The following is a 25,444-nucleotide window of genomic DNA, read 5'->3' on the forward strand; positions in this document are numbered from 1 at the left end:
CCAATTATCGTACCTTCATTAAACAACTTCCATTTTGATAATAAACCAATAATTATGTTTAAGAAATTTGGTTAATAGATCTTATTGTTTAAAACCAGAGAAGATATTTCATTGGTCAGCTTGATTTTTGATAAAGTATTTTTGTTTTGTAATGTGACCCATGCAATCATGAGATTACAGTGACAATGTAATTCTCCTACAAAGGTTTTAACACATATACACACAAAATAATTTGATCAATTTTATTTATTGCATCAGTAAATATAAAGTTTGGTCAAATTACACACATGATCAATTCCTCAATTTTAAATCACAGTATTGGCCCAGATTTTCAGATTAGAGTTGGAGCAGGTTTAATTGACAATAATTCTCTGTTTGTCACCCATTTACCTTTTGATGGTTTATCTGGCTAATTTCAGAGTCTGGCCACTCCCAAATGCATGCATCAGTGAAAACTGGGGAGAGGGTCCACTTAGCAGAGGAGCAACCCGGTATGTCAGGATGGAATCATCCGAAGGCCCTGGGGAATGAGCGGGGGGGGGGGGGGGGGGGGGGGGAAGTGATGCGACGGATGAGGAAGTGAGTGGGGTACCTAAAAATGAGAGTGCTAGTTGTGTGGGGGTGGGGTGGGGTGGGAGGTGGTCATCCTTCAGGGTGATTAGTGGGTACACTGACAGGTAGGTGAGAATTTGAGAGGCATTTGAGTTCAGGGTGGGGTGCGAGATGGTTTTAGGGGCAAGGGTGCCAGATAACTGGTTGAATGTTTCAAGTGGTTTGGGTGGTGAGGGAGGGTGGCTGCCAGTCTGGCAGGAGCAAGCGGGGCTGGTGCAGAATATCAGATTGAAGGATGCCTTGAGGTTTGGAGAATGCAGATTTTTTTTGGGGGGGGGGGGGGAAAGAGGGGAAACAGGGTGAGTCAGAGTTTCAGTTTAATAGTTACCCAGGAATCAGAGTAGGTTTTTAATCCTCTAACTTGTCGTGGGAACTATTAAGCTTCAGGGAATTGGAACCCTCCAATTTCTGAATTTAAGGAGAGTCATTTTTGGAGATTTCCAGAGACAGGGGAGTTACTGATCAGAACTTTCAATTTCCAGGGAAACCCTCTTGGAGTTATCTGCATAGGAATTTCTGTGTGGTCCTGACACAACTCTAACATATGCTGTAGAAACAACTCTCTGATCATTGGGAATTCTTGGTCATTATTGACTCAGATATTCAATTACAGACAGCACATCTGGAAAACAATGCGGTCATGGGGCGATGGTGGGCTACACAAAGCTTCACACATTTTAGAAAGGAATGGCTGTTTTGCAGTCAGCTCCAGCTCCAATCTGAGGATTTGGATGAATAAATATATAAGCTGTAGGTGGTGTATCGTGTATAGTTGCAAAGATATAAAGAAATGGGAATAAGGGAAGATAAGCAACATAAATTCACTGAAATGATGCTAGGTTCAAGATATAATTCTTGAGAATTTAGAATTTTACACCTTGTAGTTGAGAAGCTTATGAAATGGCCTAATAAAAGGTGTTCACAGTCTTATAGGGTTAACAATAAAGATATGTAATAACAAATTGGTTGTACTGGTTGATGAATTATTAGGATAGACAGGCAGGAGGCTGGAAGAACACACAAAGGTAGGCAGCATCAGGAGGTGGAAAAGTCAATGTTTTAGGTGTAACCATCCTTCAGGAGAGAAGGGTTACACCCGAAACGTTGACTTCTCCACCTCCTGATGTTGCCTACCTTTATGTGTTCTTCCAGCCGCTTGCCTGTCTATTTTGGATTCCAGCACGTACAGTTTTTTTTAAATCTCTGTTGAATTACTTGAGCAGACAGGATCAAATACAAACACAAGAAAATTAGGGATTGGAAAAAAAAGTACTGTGTGAAATGTGACTTCCTCAATCATGAAGAAAACTTTGAGTCATTTCAAAAGCAATGAGATATTGTCTGAGAAGGGGGAGTATTAAAGAGTAATGAAACAAGCAAGAAGTGGGAAAAGTAAGCCATTTTATTTGGGGTAAATACTCCCATAGACTCAATGGTCTGAATGGCCTGTTATAATAACTCTCTGGTTTTCTCAGACAGATTCAATGATAGCAGAATTGTAAAGTAAATGCAATTAATAAAAGTATTCATTCTAAGTTTGGGAATCTGTAGGAATACTCAATTATGTTACAGCTTTTTAATCAATCCAAATCAACCATTAGTTTGGATAGAAAATAATGAACAGAAAAATATATATGTACGTATATTCAGTAAATGCTGGAGATAATACAAATAATTTTTTTGGTGTTTATGTCATTGATATTGCATGTAGATCAAATTCACCGTAGACAGAAACCTTCGTAACATCTTGCAAAGTTTTGTAACGATGTTTGAACTCGAACAAATGTTGATTGTTTGCAGCGAACTTATATTGGTTTGGTTCACCAAGAATCAGAACCTGGAGAAAATGAAAGTAAGATTACAAACATAACTACTCTATGTTTACCACCTGCACTCCAAGGTCTCTTTGTTCAACAACACTCCTTAGGATCTTACCATTAAATGTATAAGTCCTGCTAAGATTTGTTTTCCCAAAATGCAGCACCTTCCATTTGTCTTAATTAAATTCCATGTACCATTCCTCAGCCCAATGTCCCATCTGATCAAGATCCCATCGTAATCTGAGGTAACCTTCTTCGCTGTCCACTACACCTCCAATTTTGGTGTCACCTGCAAAACTTACTAACTGTACCTGTACATAGCAAGGAACATAGCAGGTATCATATACAAATGATAAAAAACAGTGGACCCAGCACCGATCCTTGTTCACAGCTCCTTGAAAGTGGAGTCACAGACAGATAGGATAGTGAAGGCGGCGTTTGGTATGCTTTCCTTTATTGGTCAGAGTATTGAGTACAGGGGGTCATGTTGCAGCTGTACTGGACATTGGTTAGGCCACTGTTGGAATATTGTGTGCAATTCTGGTCTTCTTCCTATAGGAAAGATGTTGTGAAATTTGAAAGGGTTCAGAAAAGGGTTACAAGGATGTTGCCAGGGTTGGAGGATTTGAGCTATAGAGAGAAAGTGAACAGGCTGAGGCTGTTTTCCCTGGAACTTCGGAAGCTGAGAGGTGACCTTATAGAGGCTTACAGATATATGAGGGGCATGGATAGGACAAAGTCTTTTCTCTGGGGTAGGGGAGTCTACAACTAGAGGGCTTGGATTTAGGGCAAGAGGGGAAAGATATAAAAAAGATCCACGGGGCAACCTTTTCATAAACACAGTGGCACATTTATGGAATGAGCTGCCAGAGGATGTGGTGGAGGCTGGTACAATTGCAACATTTAAGAGGCATTTGGATGGGTATATGAATAAGGGTTTGGAGGGATATGGGCCGTGTGCTGGCAGGTGGGACTAGATTGAGTTGGGATATCTGGTCAGCATGGACGGGTTGTACCGAAGGATCTGTTTCTGTGCTGTACATCTCTGATTCTATGACCAACAGTTACTGAATTCAATTTTATTTCTATTTGCTGTGTTAAGGGGCCAACAAATTTAGATACTTCCAAACTTCCATTTAAAAGTATCCAGCAATGTAGGTAAAAGCCCAAGTAGATGCTGCCTGTGAAAAGCCGAACAAATTTGATACCTCCTGTCAGTTTATTCTCAATGATCAACAACGTGAAGGAAGGTTGTAGTCAGTGCTATCAAAATGAGCTATATAGTTTGAGTTCCGCCAGAGCCACTCAGCTCCTGACCTCATTACAGCTTTTGTCCAAAACATGATCAAAGGGGCCGAATCCTAGCAGTGAGGCAAGAGTGACTGTCCATGACGAAGGCAGCAATTAGCCGAATTTGGCATCAAGGAGTCCCAGCAAAACTGGAATCAGTGGGATTCAGGACGAAAACATCTCAACTCCTCATTGATGACATTCCTTCTTTCAGAGGATCTAAAGTGAGGATGATTGCTGATTACTGCACAAGGCCAACTCCTCCATTACTGAAGTAGTCCATATCCAAAAGCACCAAGACCTAGACAACATTCAGCCTTCACCTTCATGTCGGGTAAGAGCTTCTGTACCATGCAAGAGCCATGGCCGTTTCAATGTGGCTGTTGCCTCTTTGGATGTTTAGCCATAACAGAATCTCCCCTAAGGGGCTGGTATAAATATGGAATGATTCCAACTAAAAAATGGGCAAAGTTGCACAACACTAGGTCCTAGAAAATCCCCAGAATTAACAAATCCCTGAGATCAGTTTCAAATTATTTTGCACAGTTTATTTCTTTTATCTGTACTAATTTAAAATAAATTCAAGCCACATTTCTAACATTTCTTCAAAGATTGTTTTGCATATCATTAGGACTCAATAGAAAAAAGCTGTCATCAGGAATAGGAATATTTCACTTACTTCAAATCGTTCTCCATATTTAAATGGAAATCTTGGTGTATCCCTTTCTTCTGTACCCCAATCATTATTGATTCTGGAATTACGAACCATTACTTGATTAAAGCCAGCCTCCCTAAAACGAGCACTGAAATGAAACACAATATCCTGGCCAGAGCACACGTTGATGACAAATCTGTGAAAATAAAATTAGCCAAACATTAAGTGGAACTTATAGCACACAAACAGCTTCTTCATCTGAAGAAATCATTCCAGTACCGATTCTCCATGTAAGCCTCCTCTGGCTGCAGAGCAGTATATGTGATCAATGTGGACTTCAGTAAGGAGTTCAACTAGGTTCCCCATGGGAGACTAGTTAGCAAGGTGAGATCTCACAGAATACAGGGAGAACTAGCCATTTGGATATCAAACTGGCTCAAAAGGTAGAAGACAGAGGGTGTCGATGTAAGGTTGCATTTCAGACTGTGATCAGTTGCGTGCCACAAGGATTGGTGCTGGGTCCACTACTTTTCATCATTTATATAAGTGATTTGGATGTGAGCATAAGTGGTATAGCTAGTGAGTTTTCAGTTGACACCAAAATTGGAGGTATAGTGGACAGTGAAGAAGGTTACCCCAGGTTACAGTGGGATCTTGATCAGATGGGCCAATGGGCTGAGAAGTGGCAGATGGAGTTTAATTCAGATAAATGCAAGGTACTGAATTTTGAGAAAGCAAATCTTAGCAGGACTTATACACTTAATTGCATGCAGGTAGATAGCATAGTGAAAGTGGCGTTTGGTATGCTTTCCTTTATTGGTCAGAGTATTGAGTACAGGAGTTGGGAGGTCATGTTGCGGTTGTACAGGACACTGGTTCGGCCACTGTTGGAGTATTGCATGCAATTGTGGTCTCCTTCCTATAGGAAAGATGTTGTGAAACTTGAAAGGGTTCAGAAAAGATGTACAAGGATGTTGCCAGGGTTGGAGAATTTGAGCTATAGGGAGAGGTTGAACAGGCTGAGGCGGTTTTCCCTGAAGCGTCGGAGGGGTGACCTTATAGAGGTTTATAAAATTATGAACAGCATGGATAGGATAAATAGACAAAGTCTTTTCCCTGAGGTGGGGGAGTCCAGAACTAGAGAGCATAGGTTTAGAGTGAGAGGGGAAAGATGTAAAAGAGACCTTATGGACAATGTTTTCACGCAGAGGGTGGTACATGTGTGGAATGAACTGCCAGAGGAAGTGTGGAGGTTAGTACAATTGCAACGTTTAAAAGGCATTTGGATGGGTATATGAATAGGAAGGATTTGGAGGGATATGGGCCGGGTGCTGGCAGGTGGGACTAGATTGGGTTGGGATATCTGGTCAGCATGGACAAGTTGGACCGAAGGGTCTGTTTCCGTGCTGTACATCTCTATGACTATATTACTGATTTTCATCTAACCTGATCAGAAAAACCTTACGTCATTCTTCATTCAACTGGGAAACTAGCTGAAATTTTCTTATTGATATTGAATGCAGAGAGTGTTGCAATTTAGTTACTGTCCTGTAAAAGGTGGCATATCATGAACCTATACCTCTTCCCTGACATCAAGGACACCAACTCCACCGTTAGTCCCTACCCGGACAGCAGAAATCTGCCTCAGCTTTTATCTCCCAACAGTGCTCCCCATTAGGATCAAAGCATTAATGGCAAAAAAAAATACCCTACGACTTTCATATTGACATTTACAAGGCACCTACATTCGTTTTCACCAACCTTTTTCTCTTCACATACCTATAGAAACTTTTACAGTCAGTCCTTATGTTCCCTGCAAACCTACTCTCATATTCTATTTACTGCTTCTTAATCAATCCCTTGATCCACCTGTGCTGACTTTTAAACTGTTTCCATTGTTTGCTTTTACCGATTTTTATGCCTTTTTTTGCATCTAATACTATCTTTAAACTTTGAAATTTGCCTATTTAATGAATGAATACATCTTTCACTTGATTTACATATCTGAGGGAGAACAAAATAATGCAATCCCTCTCTGTAAAGTCAAAATGGTTCATCTTTCAGCTTGGAGTGTAAAATTGCTCGGTTAAAAAAAAAGTGAAAGCTGGGCAGTTTTCCTGATGTCCTGAAAAGGCACTGGCAAAAAAACAAAAGGCAAAGGCAAAGGCAAAGTCTCGGAGCTTGTGAAAATACACAAATAAGAACAGGATTTCGAAAGAAAGATGAGGACCAAGTAAAGACCAAAAAAAAAAGGCACTTGCATGGCGAAGCGAAAAACATAGGGTATGGTTCTCAATGAATATATTGTGTTGGCCTTTACTGATGAGGGGAATGATGCATAATCAATGAGTCTGAAATATTGGATGGGATTAACATTGCAAGAGGAAATATTTGGAAAGGCATTAATAATTCAGGGACATTTAAATGGATTTACTAAGGTCATGTTTCACTCGCATTTGCATATTTTTTTGAGGTAGTAATAAGAAGTGTCAATGAGGACAGTATGTTTGATATAGCGTACGTGGACTTTAGCAAAGCTTTTGAGAAGATTGCACATCGCAAATTACTCAGGATATTAAAAACTTAATAGATGCACGGGCAAGTCACAAATTGGATTCAAAATCAGCTCAGTAGCAGGAAGCAAATGATAATGGTTGACAGGTGTTTCTGTGTCTGGAAGACCACTTCTAGGGACATTCTGGGGGCTCTTGTGGTACAATGATACTGTCCCTAGCCTAGGCCCAGTTTAAAGATCCACCTGCACCAGAAACGTGTAAATAAGTGATTAAAAATACCTTGAGAAGCATTCCGCAGGGTTCAGCATGACGTCGATTTTTTAAAACTTAACCTGTTCAGACATGTTAGGACACACATCTGGGAAGGCACAGGGACAGAGGCATTGCACAATATATCAATGATTAAGACTCAATGATACTCCATTTAAGAAGATGATGATTCTAGATGTTTGTAGAAGGCACAAGACTGGCTGTAAGGAAGAAAGCTGCAAGCTGCAGGAGGATATCTAAGGGCTGGTCTGGTGGGCAGAAACGTGGCAAATGGAATTCAATTCAGAAAAGTAGGAGGTAATGCCTTTACAAAACAGAAACAAAAGCAACAGAATACACCACAAAGATAGCACACTGCACAGGAACAGGCAGACCTGGATTGCATGTCTAAACTTCTCTGTAGAAGATATTGTAGCCTCCAGATATTCTTAAGGGACATTTACATAAGAACTTCCTTGGACTGTTCATTAGCAAATCCACTGTTGCAGTGGTTCACACAAAACAGTGCATGGCTGTATGGAAATTAATATACAGCCTTTAAAGGCCAGTTATAGAAAAGTACAGCACAGAAACAGACCTTTCAGTCCAAGTCGTCCATGCCAACCAGACATTCTAACCTAATCTAGTTCCATTTGCCAGCACTTGGCCCATATCCCTCCAAACCCTTCCTATTCATATACCCATTAAATTGCCTTTTAAATCCTGCAATTGTACTAGCCTCCACCACTTCCTCTAGCAGCTCATTCCATACATGTACCACCCTCTGTGTGAAAAAGTTGCCCCTTAGGTCCCTTTTATATCTTTCCCCTCTCACCCTAAAGTCTAGTTCTGGATTCCCCCCATCCCAAAAAAGAGACCTTATCTATTTATCTTATCCATGCCCCTCATGATTTTATAAATCTCTCTAAGGTCACCCCTCAGCCTCTGACACTCGAGGGAAAACAGCCCCAGCCTGTTCAGCCTTTCCCTATAGCTCAAATCCTCCAACCCTGGCAACATCTTTGTAAATCTTTTCTGAACCCTTTCAACATTTATAACATCTTTCCGATAGGAAGGAGACCAGAATTGCATGCAATATTCCAAAGGTGGTCTAACCAATGTCCTGTACAGCCGCAACATGACCTCCCAACTCCTATACTCAATGCTCTGACCTATAAAGGAAAGCATACTAAATGCCTTCTTCACTATCCTATCTACTTGCAACTCTACTTTCAAGAAGCTATGAACCTGCACTCCAAAGTCTCTTTGTTCGGCAACACTCCTTAGGACCTTACCATTAAATGTATAAGTCCTGCTAAGATTTGCTTTCTCAAAATACAGCACCTGACATTTATCTAAATTAAACTCCATCTGCCACTCCTCAGCCCATTGGCCCATTTGATCAAGATTCCATTGTAATTGGAGGTAACCTTCTTCGCTCTCCACTACATCTCCAATTTTGGTCTCATCTGCAAACTTACTAACTGTACCTCCTATATTCACTTCCAAATCATTTATATAAAATGATGAAAAGTAATGGACCCAACAACAATCCTTGTGGCATTCCACTGGTCACAGGCCTCCAGTCTAAAAAGCAACCCTGAACCACCACCTTCTGTCTTCTACCTTCGAGTCAGTTCTGTATCCAAATGGCTAGTTCTCCCTGTATACTGTGAGATCTAACCTTGTTCACCAATCTCCATTGTTCAACAATGGGAAACCTTGTTGAACACCTTACTGAAGTCCATATAGATCACGTCCACCGCTCTGCCCTCATTGATCCTCTTTGTTACTTCTTCACAGAACTCAATCAAGTTTGTGAGACATGATTTCCCTCACACAAAGCCATGTTGACTATCCCTAATCAGTTCTTGCCTTTCCAAATACATGTAAGTCCTGTCCCTCAGGATTATCTCCAAATTCTAGCTGAAGATTGGAGAAGTGCATGGGGAAATCAGCATCTAATCAAGGAACTATGATTGGCTAACTTAGCTGAATCGGGCAAAACAGAGGTAAAGGAAAAAAAATGGCCGCAATTTCTTGAACACAGACTTGCAAACCCTCCTGAATAAAGTTAAGCTCAAGCAACACAGACTACTGAGATGTCCATGCCAGGTGACCACAAAAATACAGGTTGTGCCATGTAGTGAAAGTAGCACTAGCAGGAAGTGCCAACTCCTCACTCCTGGGACTGCAAACCAGTAGCACAAAAATTCAACGACATGATTGCAGAGTACAAGTTATTGCATTTGCTCCATCTTCCTTCTGACCAGCATACCCTTCAGGTTTCTGCTATGTACTCAAATAATTAACATATTAACTAAAGATCCTGGATTATGATTATTGAAGTGCCCACTATCACCACAGACTCCTTCAATAATCAAACATCAATTACCTGAAAAACACAATCTTAAAATCCCTTCCTCCAGTTAAGGTACCACCACATTTCTCAAATTCATTCCCACACCAGCTGTGTAACAGCTGAACATATACTTGCACTTAATAGTTTCTGGAAGAAGTATCATATAACGTGAGGGAGGCAGGCCACCAACCTGAAGCAACTCATAGTTTACAGGGAAGTGATCATGGAGATCAAAGGATCTCCATATTGACCCTGATACCTGATTATGGCGGGATTACAGAAATATTGCCGACATCAGATTACAAACTTTTACTATTACCACAGGATTCCTGTGAATAACTGTTACAAACTTCGACCCTTTCTTTGTTCCCTGACTATCAGACAGTAATAATTCATTCTGAGCTTGAACTCGTCTATAAATTTACCATACATGACAGGGAAAAGAAGTGGAACAGTAACAAGAAAATAAGACACAAATTTCTTCCTTGTTGACTCTGACAATCATGAGGAGGAGGATGAAGGAATCCCTGGGGCCTGGTCCTACCTATTTTCCAAAGTCTTGAATGCCATTTTCTGCATCAGCTGCTTTATTGCACCCACACACTGGTCAGGCTCTTACTGAGACAAAATTAGACAGCATCAGGAAGGATGTGATGCAACAAAATACAAGAAGTTAGGAGTGGCATGTAGGCACAGCTGTACTAATGTCCAAGCAGAGGAGAAAACTGCCCACAGCTTTGTTGTCATGACACCCTAAATATAAGAGTTTCTAATTGAAGAGCATTGTACCAACATGTATCGCTCTGAGGTCAGTATCCAAGGATACACAGCAACTGTCAGCTGTCACTCTCTCTAATGTACAATGTACATTTTTGGCAGCATCTAAACTTTTTGTATGTGGGATATTAATAGAGCAAATGATAACTTCATTGGAACTATAGAAGACCACCACAAAAAGTGCTGTGGAATTGGTTACTTCATTACTTCACCTCCTTGGAAGTTCTAAAGGCAGCTCTACATTGGACAAAAGATCATATTCCTAGAATAGAAACAGCACAAAGAGTAATCATTCAGCTTCTTTGTCTGTGCAGGCTCTCTGCAATTATGACTCAGCTAATTCCACTCCCCCGCCATTTCCTTCATCTCCAGAATCATTTCTCGTACTTTCTTTTTCTGCTGGAAACAGGAAAAGAAACGCAACTCCAAAAAGATTTTCTTTTAAACTAATTCCAAAGCAAGGAAATTATTTCCTCTCTCTCTTTAATACACAGAAAAGTTATTTTTGCTTTTAATTCTCTCAATTCCCTCACGCTTACTCCTCCAGCCTATCCAATCAGGCCCCTACACACCATCTGGGAATACACAAGAGGAGTTAAAAACCAAAAAGCACCATTGGTGTATTTGAACTAGTTAAACATCTAGAGCTACTGGGTTAGAGTATACTGCAAAGGCTACATCTGGAGAACATTGGTCATAAAGGAAACAGTGTAAGCGCTTTCTCTCTCACACACAAGTTATCATTGAAGATGGCTGCCAAATCAGAAACAGGACAACTCCTCTTGGCAAACCTGCAAAACCCAGAATCTTCAAATCAACTGTTCAACTTTAAAGCCAACTCCACCATAATCACCCAACTTAACAGCCGCTACATTTCACCACTACTCCCCAAGAATTAAAAAAAAACAATTTGAAATGTCCTTTATGACTGTTTTTTTTTTTCATTTCTCATTTCTAATCTTACATGCATATTGTGGTATTTTAAATTCTCTTGCATTTTTAAACTAATAGACTCACTCTTTGATTAACTTAAGGAAGTCTACTTCTCAAACAGCATGAGTACAATGGAATTGAGAGAGGTATGCATGAGGGAAAGGATCCTCATTTTTTAGATTAACCTTCTTGTGACCAGCTGGGAGGGACTGAATAAAGAAGGTGCTCTCGTTCCTCACTCCTCGCCTGGCTCACTTGCAGAAGGCAAAGAATAGGAATAACCGGATTTTTCTTCAGGATGACAGGTGGTGACTAGTGGTCTAGCACAGGGGTCAGTGCTAGAACCAACACTATTCATATAATACATTAATAATCTTGAGGACACTGTTGCTAAATTTACAGATGACACCAGGATAGGTGGTATGGCAAGTAGTGTTGAGGAAGTGGCAAGATTGCAGAAGGACATAAACGTATCAGGAGAATGGGCAAAGAAGTTGCAGATGGAATACAATGTCGGAATGTGTGATGTCACACACTTTGATAGGAAGAATAGAGGTGTATACCATATTCGAAATAGGGAAAGGCTTCAGCAATCTGAAGCACAAAGGGACTTGGGAATTTGAGTTCAAAATTCTCTTCAGGTGAATATGCAGATTCAGATGGCAGTTTGGAAGGCAAATGCAATGTTAACTTTCATTTCAAGAGGGCTGATACAAGAGCAGAGATATACCACTAAGGTTGTATACATTTAGAATATTGTGAGCAGTTTGGGCCCTGTATCTAAGAAAGGTTGAGCTGGCCTTGGAAATGGTCCAGAAGAGGTTCACAAAAATCATCTTGTAAAAGAAGGGCTCGTAGGAGGAGTGGTCCTACTGGGTCTCTACTTAGAGTCAGAGATGTACAGCACGGAAACAGATCTTTCGGTCCAACCTCTCCATGCCAACCAGATATCCCAACCCAATCTAGTCTCACCTGCCAGCACCGACTCATATCCCTCCAAACCCAAACTACTTCCTTTAGGGAGTATATTTCAGATATCTACCTCACTCTGAGCTGAAGTATGTGCCACAGCCAGACAGCATGTTCCTTATTTAGATTCCAGTCTATCCATACCCCTTAGAATGAGCACCTTCCATAAGAAATAAGCCTTCTTTCCACTGGTGTAAAACATTTTTGCTGGAAGCAAACAAGCAGCACTTTTTTCACAAGCAGTGTACACCAAGGGTGGGCATTATCTTACAGCAGCACTTAAATTTACAGGACATTGGACTGTGTAGTAAGTTCCTTTCTCTAAATCATACCTCCACTCATGCAGAGGAAGGTGATGAAGCACAATTCCTAAATTTGCAGATGGTATAAGCTACAAGTATAGTGAACTGACAGATGATAGGACTTCAAGATACACGGCAGATGAAATTCAATACAAAGAATTGTAAAGTGATACCTATCCTTGTTCTTCCAACCAAAACATTAGGATATATTTCAGAAAAGGGCACAGGAGATGGGACTGTATGCGCATGGATCTTTGAAGTTGGCAGGTCACATTAAGAAACAGATTTTTTTAAAAAAACTTAATTTATTAGAGGCAGAGTACAAAAGTGAGTTATCAACCACCTTTATATAACATAGGTATGGCCTCAACAGAACTGTTGTGCCCAATTATGGGTACGACGCTTGAAGGAAGGATGAAGACATTGAAGAGATTGCAGGAAAGATTGAGCATCCTCGGAACCAGACATCTGGACAGACTAGCAAACTTGGGGCTGATCTCATCATTGAAGGTGGAGAGGAAATTCGATAGAAGTGCTTAAAAATCATCAGATCCAGGCCAAATTGAAAGAGAAAGAAAACAGTTCCAATTGGCAGAATGGTCAAGAACTACAGAAGACCATTTCAGATTCATGGCAAAATAATCTAAGGCAACAGGAGAGAAAATAATATTAAAAGAAAATTTAAATCCTGAAACGCACTGCCAGAGAAAGCAACAGAGTCAAATTCAATGCAGACCTTCAAAAGAAAACATGGACAATTATCTGATAGGTAGGACTACAGGAACAGGATGGACTTGATGGAGTTTATAAGGTTTGGGAGGCGGGGGGGGGGGGCGGGGGGGGGGGAAATCTCATTGAAAGCCACAGAATATTGAGAGGCCTGGATAGAATGAATGTGGGGAAGATGTTTCCACCGGTAGGAGAGACTAGGATCCGAAGGCACAGCCTCAGAGTCAAGGTGCCACACTTTACAACTGAGATGAGGAATTTCTTCAGCTAGAGGGTGATTAATCTGTGTCATGTACTTAAGACACAGAGATGGATACATTCTTGATTAGTAAGGTAATCAAGGAGTATGGAGAGCAGCCTGGAAAATGATGGGCTCGAGAAACATATTAGCCATGATTGAATGGTAGAACAGACTTGATGGCCAAATGGACTAATTCTACTCATAGATCTTATGATCAATGCTGCTTCAGTGTGGCAGCTTAAATGGTGGGGCCGCTGCTGTACATGGACCTCAGAGCTCCATGCAATGGCTGGAAAAAATTAAATGTAGGTAGCCCATCAACCTCTATTTGCACCATTAATTCATATATTTTGTTCCAAATACTAGTTTTGCCTTTTTTAACTGTTTTCTCATTTGACATTAGCTGCTATATGTTTGGACACTCTGTCCCTTCATGTCTCACTCTGGGTAATTTCACCTACTCGTGTCCTTGGTTTCCAATTTAGACAACAACTGGATCACGCCTCTATATTTATTGCATCCAAGGAGGCTATTCAATCCACATTTTCCATGCTGATCACACTAATCCCATTTTTCAGCTCAAAGCAATGGAAGCCATGGCCATGTAAGTGAAGATATAAATTTTGCTTAAATGTGACAAGAGTTTCTGATTTAATTATTCTTTCAGGCAGTAAGTTCTTGACTACCACTCTCAGTGACAATAATTTTCTTGAACTCTCCACTTAGCTTTCTACCACTTATCTTAAACCTACATCTCTCAGTTATTGACCTCTGTACAAATGGAAGAAATACACTCCTATCCACCCTATTAATGCTACTCTCAATATTATATACATCTCTTCAGGTCCTCTCTCAAGGTTTGCTACTGCAAAGAATCCAATCCAAACCTACCTGATCTTTCATCCTCACTTCAGTAATGATTGGAGAAGAAAAACATGCAAAAGGCAAAATATGAAACTTATATATTGGAAGGCGGTTTAAAAAAAATCTGACACTATTCTACATATGTTTATTGAAAAGTGGAGTAGCTTCCACTATTTGTGCTGCTGACTCTCATATAAGCTTCAGGATCTGTCAGCCACTGAAAAGCCTACTATTCCATTGATCAATGCAGACATAAATCTAGAGCTAAAAGTTCCAGAGTCCTTGCTCCACCATCAAAGTGTGGTAGACTAAAATTTCCAAATTGCTCTAGGTGCCAGTGCTGTTCTCTTTGCAAAGACTGGGTAATTTCAATGTAATGCAAAACACATTGCACCATTACATCTACAAAGTGGAATTTTCCTGATCAAGGCTCAGAATATTAGGTGTTGCCATGCAAATAAATAATGGAGGGAAGGCAAAAATAGGGCCTAATGGAATACAAGCCACTGTTCAATCTGTCAGTCAGTTAATCTGCAGGGATCAGAAAGGAAATTTATTGTGAGGTTTTTCAGGTTTGAAGGTCTTGGACAATTATGCCTTTCTTTGTGCTTCACATGAGTTCTAATTCACTCAGAGTCATTCCTCTTGAAATGGTAAGACAGAAAAAGTGGCAGAATTCAGCTTCGAAATGATTTCCTGGTCCTGCAGCTGAAGATCCATCCAGTCTTTCCAAGGGACCAAAATGAACTTCAAAACTGATGGTCAAATTCAAATATCAAGAATGGCCATGTGAATGAAGAATGACAACAGCTATACAAATGCATGCTAACAATAACAAGACCTGCAGAGGGTGTGGTTCTCATATTTCTAATATCATGTGGGTAACAAACAATTGGCTAGTACTGTACTCTCACATAAGCTGGAAGGGTACTATTGGTGCAATATTAAGTAAACGTTAAAAAGGTTTCATCCATATTGAAAAAAAACTTACTTTTCAGCATTCATTTTGATAGTTCCAACTACCTTGACAATTCTCCCTGGCTGCCAATCTCCTGGGATAGGAAGGTCATAAGGTACTGGCTGGAAATATCAAGTGAAAAGAAAAAATATAAAAATCTGAAATAGAAAGATTCAAGATTTACAATTCTATCAATATTCCATTTACTCTACAGAATTTCTAGTTTTACACTGTGCTAAATGCATTCCATTTATGAGCCAGACTGCATTCAGACACTAACAAAAGGCAATGCATGTTTGAGTTTTTAAATCAGATTTGGTTCTCAATTTTCTTTAAATTGAAGGAAGATGCATACACATTAATTAAGTTTAGAAAATGTCCAATGAGTGGGCAATGCAAATTGTCCCAGTGTGTTACTGATCCAAAATGAAATGATAAATCCAGCTGCAAGCAGAATGCTCTCTTCCCTTTCCAATAATAAAATGATTCATCACTCCTGTATTGCTTTGTTCATCACTCAATACCACACCTTTGTGACCATAATTCATGTCTAAATTTGTATAGCCAGAGGGCTATTAAGTACAAGAGAATGTTGTATAGCACAGACTAGCACTTCCATCACAAGAGAGGTCCAACAAAATTAGTTTCATTACCTTGAAGGGTTTCTTATAATTATAGTTTCCATTCCTGATTGTATTCTGGATGAATCTATGTAGTACATTCTGATTGAGCTAGATTGCTTTCTACAATTAATAGTGAGGATAACAACATTCATCATTATTGAAGTACAAATTAGACTGCAGCTAAGTGATGCATACGCTCAGTTAAACATTGAAATTGGGAAGCTGCTATAAGTTTCCCTGTTTCTCCAGAAAGTTCACCATACTGTTATCTTGCTGAGACACTTGTCATTGAAATAAATGCAAGTGTGAATTTGCTATGAGTGTTATGCACATCCATTAAACTCACAGAAATTAGGGCATGACTATTTCAATACAAGTAAAAAGTTGGGATCTAAAAAAGTCTTAATTACTGCTAAACAACTGCTTTTTAAGATACTTTGCACGTATTTAATTGATTATAAGAGGCTATAGAAATGCAAGCATTTTCTTCCCTTTAGTGTTAAAAATGAACTTTTAGAAGTTTTGAGTATCCTTCAGAACTTTCATCAGACTTATTTACATTAAGAATGGTGCAACTTTCTACAAAAGGGAGTAGTTGGAGTTCACAGTATGGATGCATTTAAGAAGAAACTAGACAAGCATTTGGAGGAGGAGAGAGAAGAATTACTTGGAGAATGAATGACCACATAGATTCGGGTTGAATGGCCTGCTTCTGCAATATATATCTTACGTTTTTTTTAGATCATAATTATTGTTGGATTTCAAAAGTGTTTTAATTTGTATTTGTCTTCATCCAATCTTTCTCTTCCTCTTACTTTCTAAAGATGATTTGATATTGAATTCACTATTCTGCCTATTTCTGGTTCGGACTGTTAGATGTTCACTTAACAAATCTACAATTTGATTACTTAAGGACAAGTTCTGTTCACACAGGTCTCTGACTGTCTGGGAGAGTTTTGTAGTGAACTAACTCTTCAGTTAAAGTAAGTTCTAATGAAAATAAAAATCAAAGAAAGTCTGTGGGGCAGGTGCAAGTATTCATTCTCCTCCTATGTTGTCACATTTCAATTCTACAATTGCTTTGCCATGTCATTTAAAGTCTTCTCAAAATACATAATTGACACTCAGTTGTAAGCCTCTTTTCCTAACTCTTCTACAATACTTATTTACCTATTTACTTCCCTCAGCAGCTGTGTGAAGTTTCTTGTAATGTTTTCTAGTCTGTAGTAAGATCAAGAGAATCAAATGAAATAATTTGATCCATATTCAAAACGTGGCTAAAAATAAGTGCACAAGTCTCAAACACTAGAGATTTAAAGATTCTCAATTTCAGTTGCAGATAACTTACACTGAAAACAAGTTTCACCACTTCTTGAAATCATAATATGCACTATTTAGTTAATTCAAAAGATCAATACCTACCAATGTGCCATTTCCTTGTGCAGGTTGATTAGGGGCTCCAGGTGAACCAGAAGCAGGAGGCATTTGGCCTCCCGGTCCGGGCTGCGGGCATGGCCATCCAGGCTGCGGGCCCGGCCATCCAGGCTGTGGGCCCGGCCATCCAGGCTGTGGGCCCGGCCATCCAGGCTGTGGGCATGGCCATCCAGGCTGTTGGCCCTGCCATCCAGGCTGTGGGCTCACACCACCAGATTGGAGTTTGTTAGCATTTGAAAAATCAGGACCCAAAGCATCTTCCAACTAAAAGATAAAGTAAAATAGTTGACCAATAGCTCATTTATTAGTGCATGGAGCAATATCCTCTATTTAATCTTTTTCAGAGAACAGACCTCATCTCATCTGGATAACATCAAGCCACATCAGTTCATTCACATTTAAGATGGAAAAGTAAGAAGAACAACTAACTTTCCTGCTTCCCCAAAAGTGGCAAAGGGATGTATCTTGATATTGGACAAGAATGGGATTCAGCTTTGTCCTTGGCTACTTTTGGTGACCATATAACTTACACACCACAATTTTTATCCCTCAAACTTTTACCATAGCTTTGTTGTTAAGGCAATCACACAAGTGAGTCGGACGCACTTCTTAAATGGAGCTTTGTAAATCAGAATATTCTCAGTCATATAAAAATCAACCATCTGAGCAACTCCACTCTCTGAGAATTGGGAAAAAAACAAAATCTCCATGAGTTAGCTTAGGGAGCAAGAACTCAGCAGATTGGCATTTATCACCCCACCCCACCAAAACCTCTGAAGTGTTGCCCTTTCACTCTTGTGGAGCCTCAATGACTAATAAGTTCTTAATAAAACAAAGTTTTCAATTTTGAAAGGAGAGCAGTGAAAAAGGAGTGTGGAGTAGTGGTGAGGGTGAATGACAAATGAAGTTCACAAATGACGAATGTAGAAGCAAGGATTGAATGACCAGATGACATTGAAGCAACCTAAACGAGAGAAAAAAAAGATTACAGCCTGTCTCAGTGAAAGATGAATGATGTCTGTACAAGCAATTAATAGAGACACAGATTGGGGGTGGGGGTGGCAAAAACCTACATGCGTGTAATAACCAAAATTCTATGCTCTAATGTCTCTGAACATGCTGAATTAAATCAATGTAATTACAAAAATGTTGAATTGTTTGTTTTTCATTGAAAAAAAATGATTGAATCAATAATAGGAACTGAAAAACATAGGTAAAGACCTTTAAATCTCAGGATATCAAAGTGGAATTTGACAAAAAAAAGCCATAACAACAGATAAGGTCACCTTGTGACCTGAACATTACCTAAGGTGGAATCTACTTGCTAATGTGACACAGGTCTGATTCGCCACTTTTCTGTAGCTCATTCTAGTCAACATACTCACTGGCTCCTCACCACACCCACATTCTTGCATATTCTGGAATGTGCATTGCTGATCAATTCTTGCTCCCAAAATCCTCTGGCAGAACCGGTTTTATTTCTGTCAAATTAACCATTTGATGGACTGTAGGTCATCTGCTCAGAGGATCATAGTTTTCTCTAATTTTTTGTACGTTAGGTAGTGGTGGGTGGAAATGTGGAGAGGCGAAAAAAGACTTATGCAAGATGTTGCCTGCCAATACTCACAGCTGTAATTGCCATGATGAAGCATATACATGGAAGGCAGAGAGAGAGAGAGAGAGAGAGAATTAGCACAAAATTCGAGGAGAAAAGACAAAGATTAAATCACTAAAATTGCACATGTTTTCAAAGTACTTATAAAAGTATTATTTCCACAAAGTCTGCATGAATATCAATTGTTAAGGCATTGTCTTTTGAGGTTTTACCTGTTCTTTGACTTGGCAGAAATTTACACATATATACTTACAGCTAATTCGTCCTGAAAAACAAAAATGACAAGTTCAAATTACTCTAATGCACTTGATCTGCCTGTAAAGCACACAAGACAACATTTTTCACTGTGCCTCAGTACACATGACAATAATAAATCAAATCAAAATTAATTTTTGTGACTAAGAAATTAATTCTAAATTTTAGAACTGATTTATAACATAAATAAGCTCACAACTTCCAACCATAATAAATATGAAAGTTAATTTGATCTGTCTTTACTGATAGACTCACCATCTCAACCTCTCCCTTAACCTGAGACATGGTAGCCCTCAGATTAAACCACCATCAGTCATTTCTCTCTCATGAGAAAGTACCAAAGGTCCAGTCGGACAATCTTGACTAACTTTACAGATACCGGCCTCACTTTATCAGATCTTATGCATTAGGCTGAAATAAAGTCTGGAACTTGGAGATTCTATCCTGCATTGCTGACAGATTGCTCCCTTAAATTGGACTGATTCTACATGGTGCGAACATCCAGGTCCCTGGTTTAACCAATAGTAAAATATTGTTGGACAGAATGGGCAGGTCTCTACTGAAGTTTAGGACAGCAGAATGTGACTTAATTGAAGTATTTAAAATCCTGAATGGTTTTAACAAGGTGGACATGGAAGTTATGTTTCCTCTTATGGGTGATTCCAGTAATGTGGGGGGGGTATCTTGGATTTAAAAATCAGAGGTCATCTTTTTGGATAGAGAAGAGGAGAATCTTTGTCTCCCAGAAGGCTGTATGATTTTATAACCTCTCTGCCTCAGAAGGTACTGGAAGTGGACTGCTTGAATATTTTTAAGCCAGAGATAGATTTTTTTCAGGCAATGCATTTAAGAGTTATAGGAATAGTTGCGAATGTGGAATTTGAAACAAACAGACCAACTGTGTTCTTACTGAATGGTAGAATTTTAATCTGAATGTTTGTACTGTCTGACTTCCAGGAGTTCCAATAAATTGTTCTTTGTGCACCATTACATATGGTACTGATCTCTGTAACACACCTCTCCACTCCAGGTTATTCCATCCTCTCTTCTCAGTGATTCAAAAGCACATGATTACCAAGTTCAGTGTTAAATCATTGTATCATTAACATTTGCATTTTCATTACATTACAGAAGTTATCAGAGCATGAATGGTTGCAGGGAGGAGAAAGTGAGGACTGCTGATGCTGTAGATCAGAATCGAAGAGTGTGGCGCTGGAAAAGCACAGCCAGTCAGGCAGCATCCACAGAGCAGGAGCATCGATGTTTTGGGTCTAAGCCCTTCATCAGGAAGGGGGTGTGGAGCAAGAAGGAATTTAACAGTCAGCAATAATTTTTTATTTGTAAACATTCTATTTTCTAGGACATGGCTAAAGGGAGAGGGAGAGAGAAAGAGAATGAGTGAAAGAGAAAAGGAGCAATAAATGAAAAGAAAAAGAAACAAGTATTAAGATTTCAACTAAAGCTGCACTTAAAATGTGGAAAATACGAAGATGGAATTGTATCCCTCTGTTCCACATTCCCCAACCAAGGGAAATAACCTCACAGAGTCTACTCTGGTAGGCCCCTTCAGAACTTTGTACATTTCATTAAGTTAGGTTAAGCCTCCACTGTAGAATAGTAGTAATTCCAGGCAACACACTTCAGAAAGTCGATAGATATAAAGGAAGTTTACTCGGATGCTATTGAGATTGAGGGTTTATAGAAGTTAGGACTTTATTCCTGGAAACACAAAAAGTTAGATGCTGATATAAGTAGGAGTCTGATGCTCGGGAGTTTGAGATATTCAAAAGCTAGGTGGGGAAATTTCTCTAGGAGAAAATAAGAACTGCAGATGCTGGAGATCAGAGTCAAGAGTGTGGTGCTAGAAAAACACCACAGGCAGCGTCCGAGGAGCAGGAAATTGACATTTCGGCATAAGCCCGTCATCAGGAATGAGGGGAAATTTCTCTGCTGAGGGAAGCAATAAGTACAAGTTCTAGATTCAAAGTTATTGAGAAAATGTGTGGAGGGGTAAACAGGAGATTACTTTACATAGCCTTGTTGAGATTGGGAATGCTGTCTCTGGAAAAAGGGCTGGAAGATGATTTTACAAACACTTTTAAAAAGTACCAAAACATGAAGAACTATCAAATAAGTAGCAGGATATGGAACAAAGCACAACCACTCTTAAGGCCAACACTGACATGATGAGTTAAACTGGAAATGCTAGGGGACAGAGGGTCAAACATGAAGGATGAACTAAAGGAAATCTTTATTAGTTAGGAGATAGTATTGGGGAAATTAATGGGTTTAAAACTCGATAAGAGCCCAGGGTCTGATGCTCTGCATCCAAGATTACTTAAGGAAGAGGACCTAGAAATAGTGGATGCATTGGTGATCACTTTCCAGCATTCTATAAAATCTGGAAGAATTCCATTGAAATAGAGTAGCTAATGTAACCCCACTTTTTTAAAAAGGAGGGAGAGAAAAAAAACAGGGATTTATAGGCCATTTAGCCTGACATTGGTGGTGGGGAAAATGGTGAAGTCAATAAGGATTCAATAGCTGAGCAAGCAGTGACAGGATTGGTCAAAGTAGGATGGATTCACTAAAGGGAAATCATTCTGGACAAATGTTCTGGAATTTTTTGAGGATGTGACCAGGAGAGTGGACAAGGGTGAATCAGTGGATGTTGTGTATCTAGCCTTTCGAAAGGCTTTTGACAAGGTCCCACACAAGCGATTAGTAAGCAAAATTAAAGCTCATGGTACCAGAGGTAATGTATTAATGGGGATAGGGAACTGGTTAGCAGACAGGAGGCAAAAAGTTAGAATAAGCAGGTCCTTTTCAGTCTGGCAGGCACTGGCGAGTGAGTTACCACAGGACCGCAGCTGTTCACATTAACAATGTGGACTAAGGAATTAATTGTAATATCTCCAAATTTGCAGATAACATTAGGCTGGATAGCAATGTGTGCTGTGAAGAGGATGTTAAGAGGTTGCAGAGTGACTCTGACAGGCTGGTTGAGTGAGCACATACTTGGCAAATGCAACATAAAGTGGTTAAATGTGAGGTTATCCCCTTTGGTGGCAAAATCAAGAAGGCAGATTATTATCTGAATGGTGGCAGTTTAGGAAAAGGCGAGGTGCTTGAGCCCTGGGTGTCTTCGTGGAAGGTTGGTTCTTCATAACGAGAGGATTTGAGTATAGGAGTAGTGATGCCTTGCTGCATAGACACAGGACCTTGGTGAGGCCACACCTCGAGTTTTGTGTGTAGTTTTGGTCTCGTAGTCTGAGGAAGGACATTGTTGCTATTGAGGGAGTCCAGCAAAGGTTCACCAGACTGATTCCCGGGATCGCAGCACTGACATATAAAGAAAGACTGGATGACTAAGCTTGTACTCACTAGAATTTAGAAGAATGAGGGATAACTTCATAGAAACATATAAAAACCTGATGTGACTGGACAGGCTAGATGTGGGAAGAATGTTGCTGATGTTAGGGAAATCCAGAACAGGGATCACAGGGGTAAGCCATGCAGAACTGAGATGAGGAAGAATTTCTTTACTCAGAATAGTGAACCTGTGGAATTCTCTACCACAGAAAGCTGTTGGGGCTAGTTCATTAGATATATTCAAGAGGGAGCTGGACATTCCCTTGCAGCTAAAGGATCAAGGGGTATGGAGAGAAAGCGGGACTGGGACACTGAAATCGCGTGATCACCAGTGATCGTATTGAATGGTGGTGGAGACTCAAAAGGCTGAACAGGTTCCTCCCACACCTATTTTCTATCTTTACATCCAAATGGACAGTAAGTTTGTACAATTCTATGAAACATTTTGTACTATAAGGCACTGCCTGCCATGCAAGTTTGTTGCAGGAAATGGTATAAAATCAAATTTAACTAAACAGATCGCAGGAGTCAAACAGTCCTGGAGAATATGAAGTTCTAACTCGTACTCAAGAAGAGATATTCACAAATCAATTGCTTTTAACACTGCTGGAATGCAGACAGTCCCAGATAGCTGGAGTAGGTGTGTGACTGGTATCACCGTAAATGTCAACAACCCCCAGTAAAACTGCATTGCACCTGGTAGTTTGTAGCTACTGTTCTCAGAATGAAAATTATTATTTACAACTGTGCTAAGAATATGGTTTCTACAGAAACATAGCTACAATTACCTACAATGGCAACAGGTTTAACAGAAGCAGCTCCCTGAACTCCAAAACCCTTATAATAAAACAAGAGTACACTTAGTTTCTGGGATATGAGAAGGTAACTTTAAAATGATAGTTTGTGGCATTTGTTCAAGTATAGATATGAATGGTAATAGTGCAGATATCTTTTGCATAGTATTTGTTGTTCTGCTCGTACAGTTGCTTGAAAACAAATAAAACTTGGTGAAAATGTATGTACTGAAGGGAGAGTATCAGAATTCATCTGCACCGTTCTCTAAGCTTGTATTCTAAAGATATCTTGGTGGGATAAATCCCTATGAAACTATGGCTCTAGACCACCCATGTAGATCTCACTTCAAGCCAATGATTTAGAGAACAACCATCAGCTTATAGCACAAAGACAGTGGTATTTTTTTTAAAAATTCTCCTGTGAAAATTAACGAACTGATCCAACATCAGCTCCAGGCTTTAAACATGAATTAACTTGCCTGGTTTCCTCACAGATGCCGCCTGAATATTGTCAGCATTTTCTACCTTTTTGTTTAAAAAAAAGTCACATCTCTAGTAGTTAACTTATTTTGTTTTTGTGGTCTTCCCACAAAATGCCAATCTTCAGTCTGCAATTTATCAATGTGAAAACTTCACCAGTGACTGCGCTCTGAAATAACTCAAATAGATGTCGAGTGTTCTGAGACTTCGTGATATTATGAACAGTGCTAATAAAAACTTTTCAATGTGGAGGTTAGCCCCAAACACGGAGGAAAAAAAACCCCGTGGGTTAGGGGTGAAGGCAATACTATAGTCCAGCACCAGAGATCGTTCATCAAATGCTTAAAAACCTACATGGCAGTGCAATGCAATTTACACAACAAAATTCTGACATTTCTTACCATGAATCTGCTGAAGGAGAAACGATTCTGAAACGAGAACAAGATGGGTTTAACAAATGGCGACTGAGGGAGCGCCCGCCCAGGAACAGCAGCAAAACCTGGACAAACAGGTTTCTAAGCTGCGTGAAAACGACAGGAAGCCTGAGCTCTGGATAATTGGGACACACTGCTTGCTGCTCAACTTCCCCCCACAGCAACCTCAGTCACTCAAAGCTTCACCAGAGAGCCAAGATCTCTCCTCAGAGACCCTCATACTCCGAGACTCCCTTCACCCCAAAAAATCCCTAATACCCGGCCACAGCCCCCCTCACCCCAAAAAATCCCTAACACCCGGCCACAGCCCCCCTCACCCCAAAAACTCCCTAACACCCTGCCACAGCCCCCCTCACCCCAAAAACTCCCTAACACCCGGCCACAGCCCCCCTCACCCCAAAAACTCCCTAACACCCGGCCACAGCCCCCCTCACCCCAAAAACTCCCTAACACCCGGCCACAGCCCCCCTCACCCCAAAAACTCCCTAACACCCGGCCACAGCCCCCCTCACCCCAAAAACTCCCTAACACCCTGCCACAGCCCCCCTCACCCCAAAAACTCCCTAACACCCTGCCACAGCCCCCCTCACCCCAAAAACTCCCTAACACCCTGCCACAGCCCCCCTCACCCCAAAAAACCCTAATACCCGGCCACAGCCCCCCTCACCCCAAAAAACCCTAATACCCTGCCACAGCCCCCCTCACCCCAAAAACTCCCTAACACCCTGCCACAGCCCCCCTCACCCCAAAAACTCCCTAACACCCTGCCACAGCCCCCCACACCCCAAAAACTCCCTAACACCCAGCCACAGCCCCCCTCACCCCAAAAAACCCTAATACCCGGCCACAGCCCCCCTCACCCCAAAAAACCCTAATACCCGGCCACAGCCCCCCACCCCAAAAAAACCTAATACCCGGCCACAGCCCCCCTCACCCCAAAAAACCCTAACACCCGGCCACAGCCCCCCTCACCCCAAAAAACCTAATACCCGGCCACAGCCCCCCTCACCCCAAAAAACCCTAATACCCGGCCACAGCCCCCCACCCCAAAAAACCCTAACACCCGGTCACAGCCCCCCTCATCCCAAAAAATCCCTAATACCCGGTCACAGCCCCCCTCATCCCAAAAAATCCCTAATACCCGGCCTCAGCCCCCCTCA

General features: G+C 40.6%; 1 protein-coding gene across 2 annotated transcripts; it reads right to left on the reverse strand.

Moving 5' to 3' along the window:
* Nucleotides 1–1,750: 1,750 nt before the first annotated feature.
* On the reverse strand, nt 1,751–24,366 carry LOC132818292 (galectin-3-like). Of its 2 annotated transcripts, XM_060829139.1 has the most exons (6): nt 24,252–24,366; nt 19,203–19,214; nt 17,323–17,598; nt 15,311–15,399; nt 4,402–4,573; nt 1,751–2,449 (listed from the first exon to the last, which is right to left on the reverse strand). In XM_060829139.1, exons 1-6 carry the CDS (start codon nt 24,252–24,254, stop codon nt 2,300–2,302), a joined length of 702 nt encoding a protein of 233 aa, XP_060685122.1. In that variant the 5' UTR covers nt 24,255–24,366; the 3' UTR covers nt 1,751–2,299. The 2 variants fall into 2 exon arrangements, with proteins under 2 accessions (XP_060685122.1, XP_060685121.1); XM_060829138.1 differs by lacking the exons at nt 19,203–19,214; nt 24,252–24,366 and adding an exon at nt 18,720–18,935.
* Nucleotides 24,367–25,444: the final 1,078 nt, after the last annotated feature.

Source organism: Hemiscyllium ocellatum, chromosome 8 (assembly GCF_020745735.1).
Source record: "Hemiscyllium ocellatum isolate sHemOce1 chromosome 8, sHemOce1.pat.X.cur, whole genome shotgun sequence".
NCBI lineage: Eukaryota > Metazoa > Chordata > Chondrichthyes > Orectolobiformes > Hemiscylliidae > Hemiscyllium > Hemiscyllium ocellatum.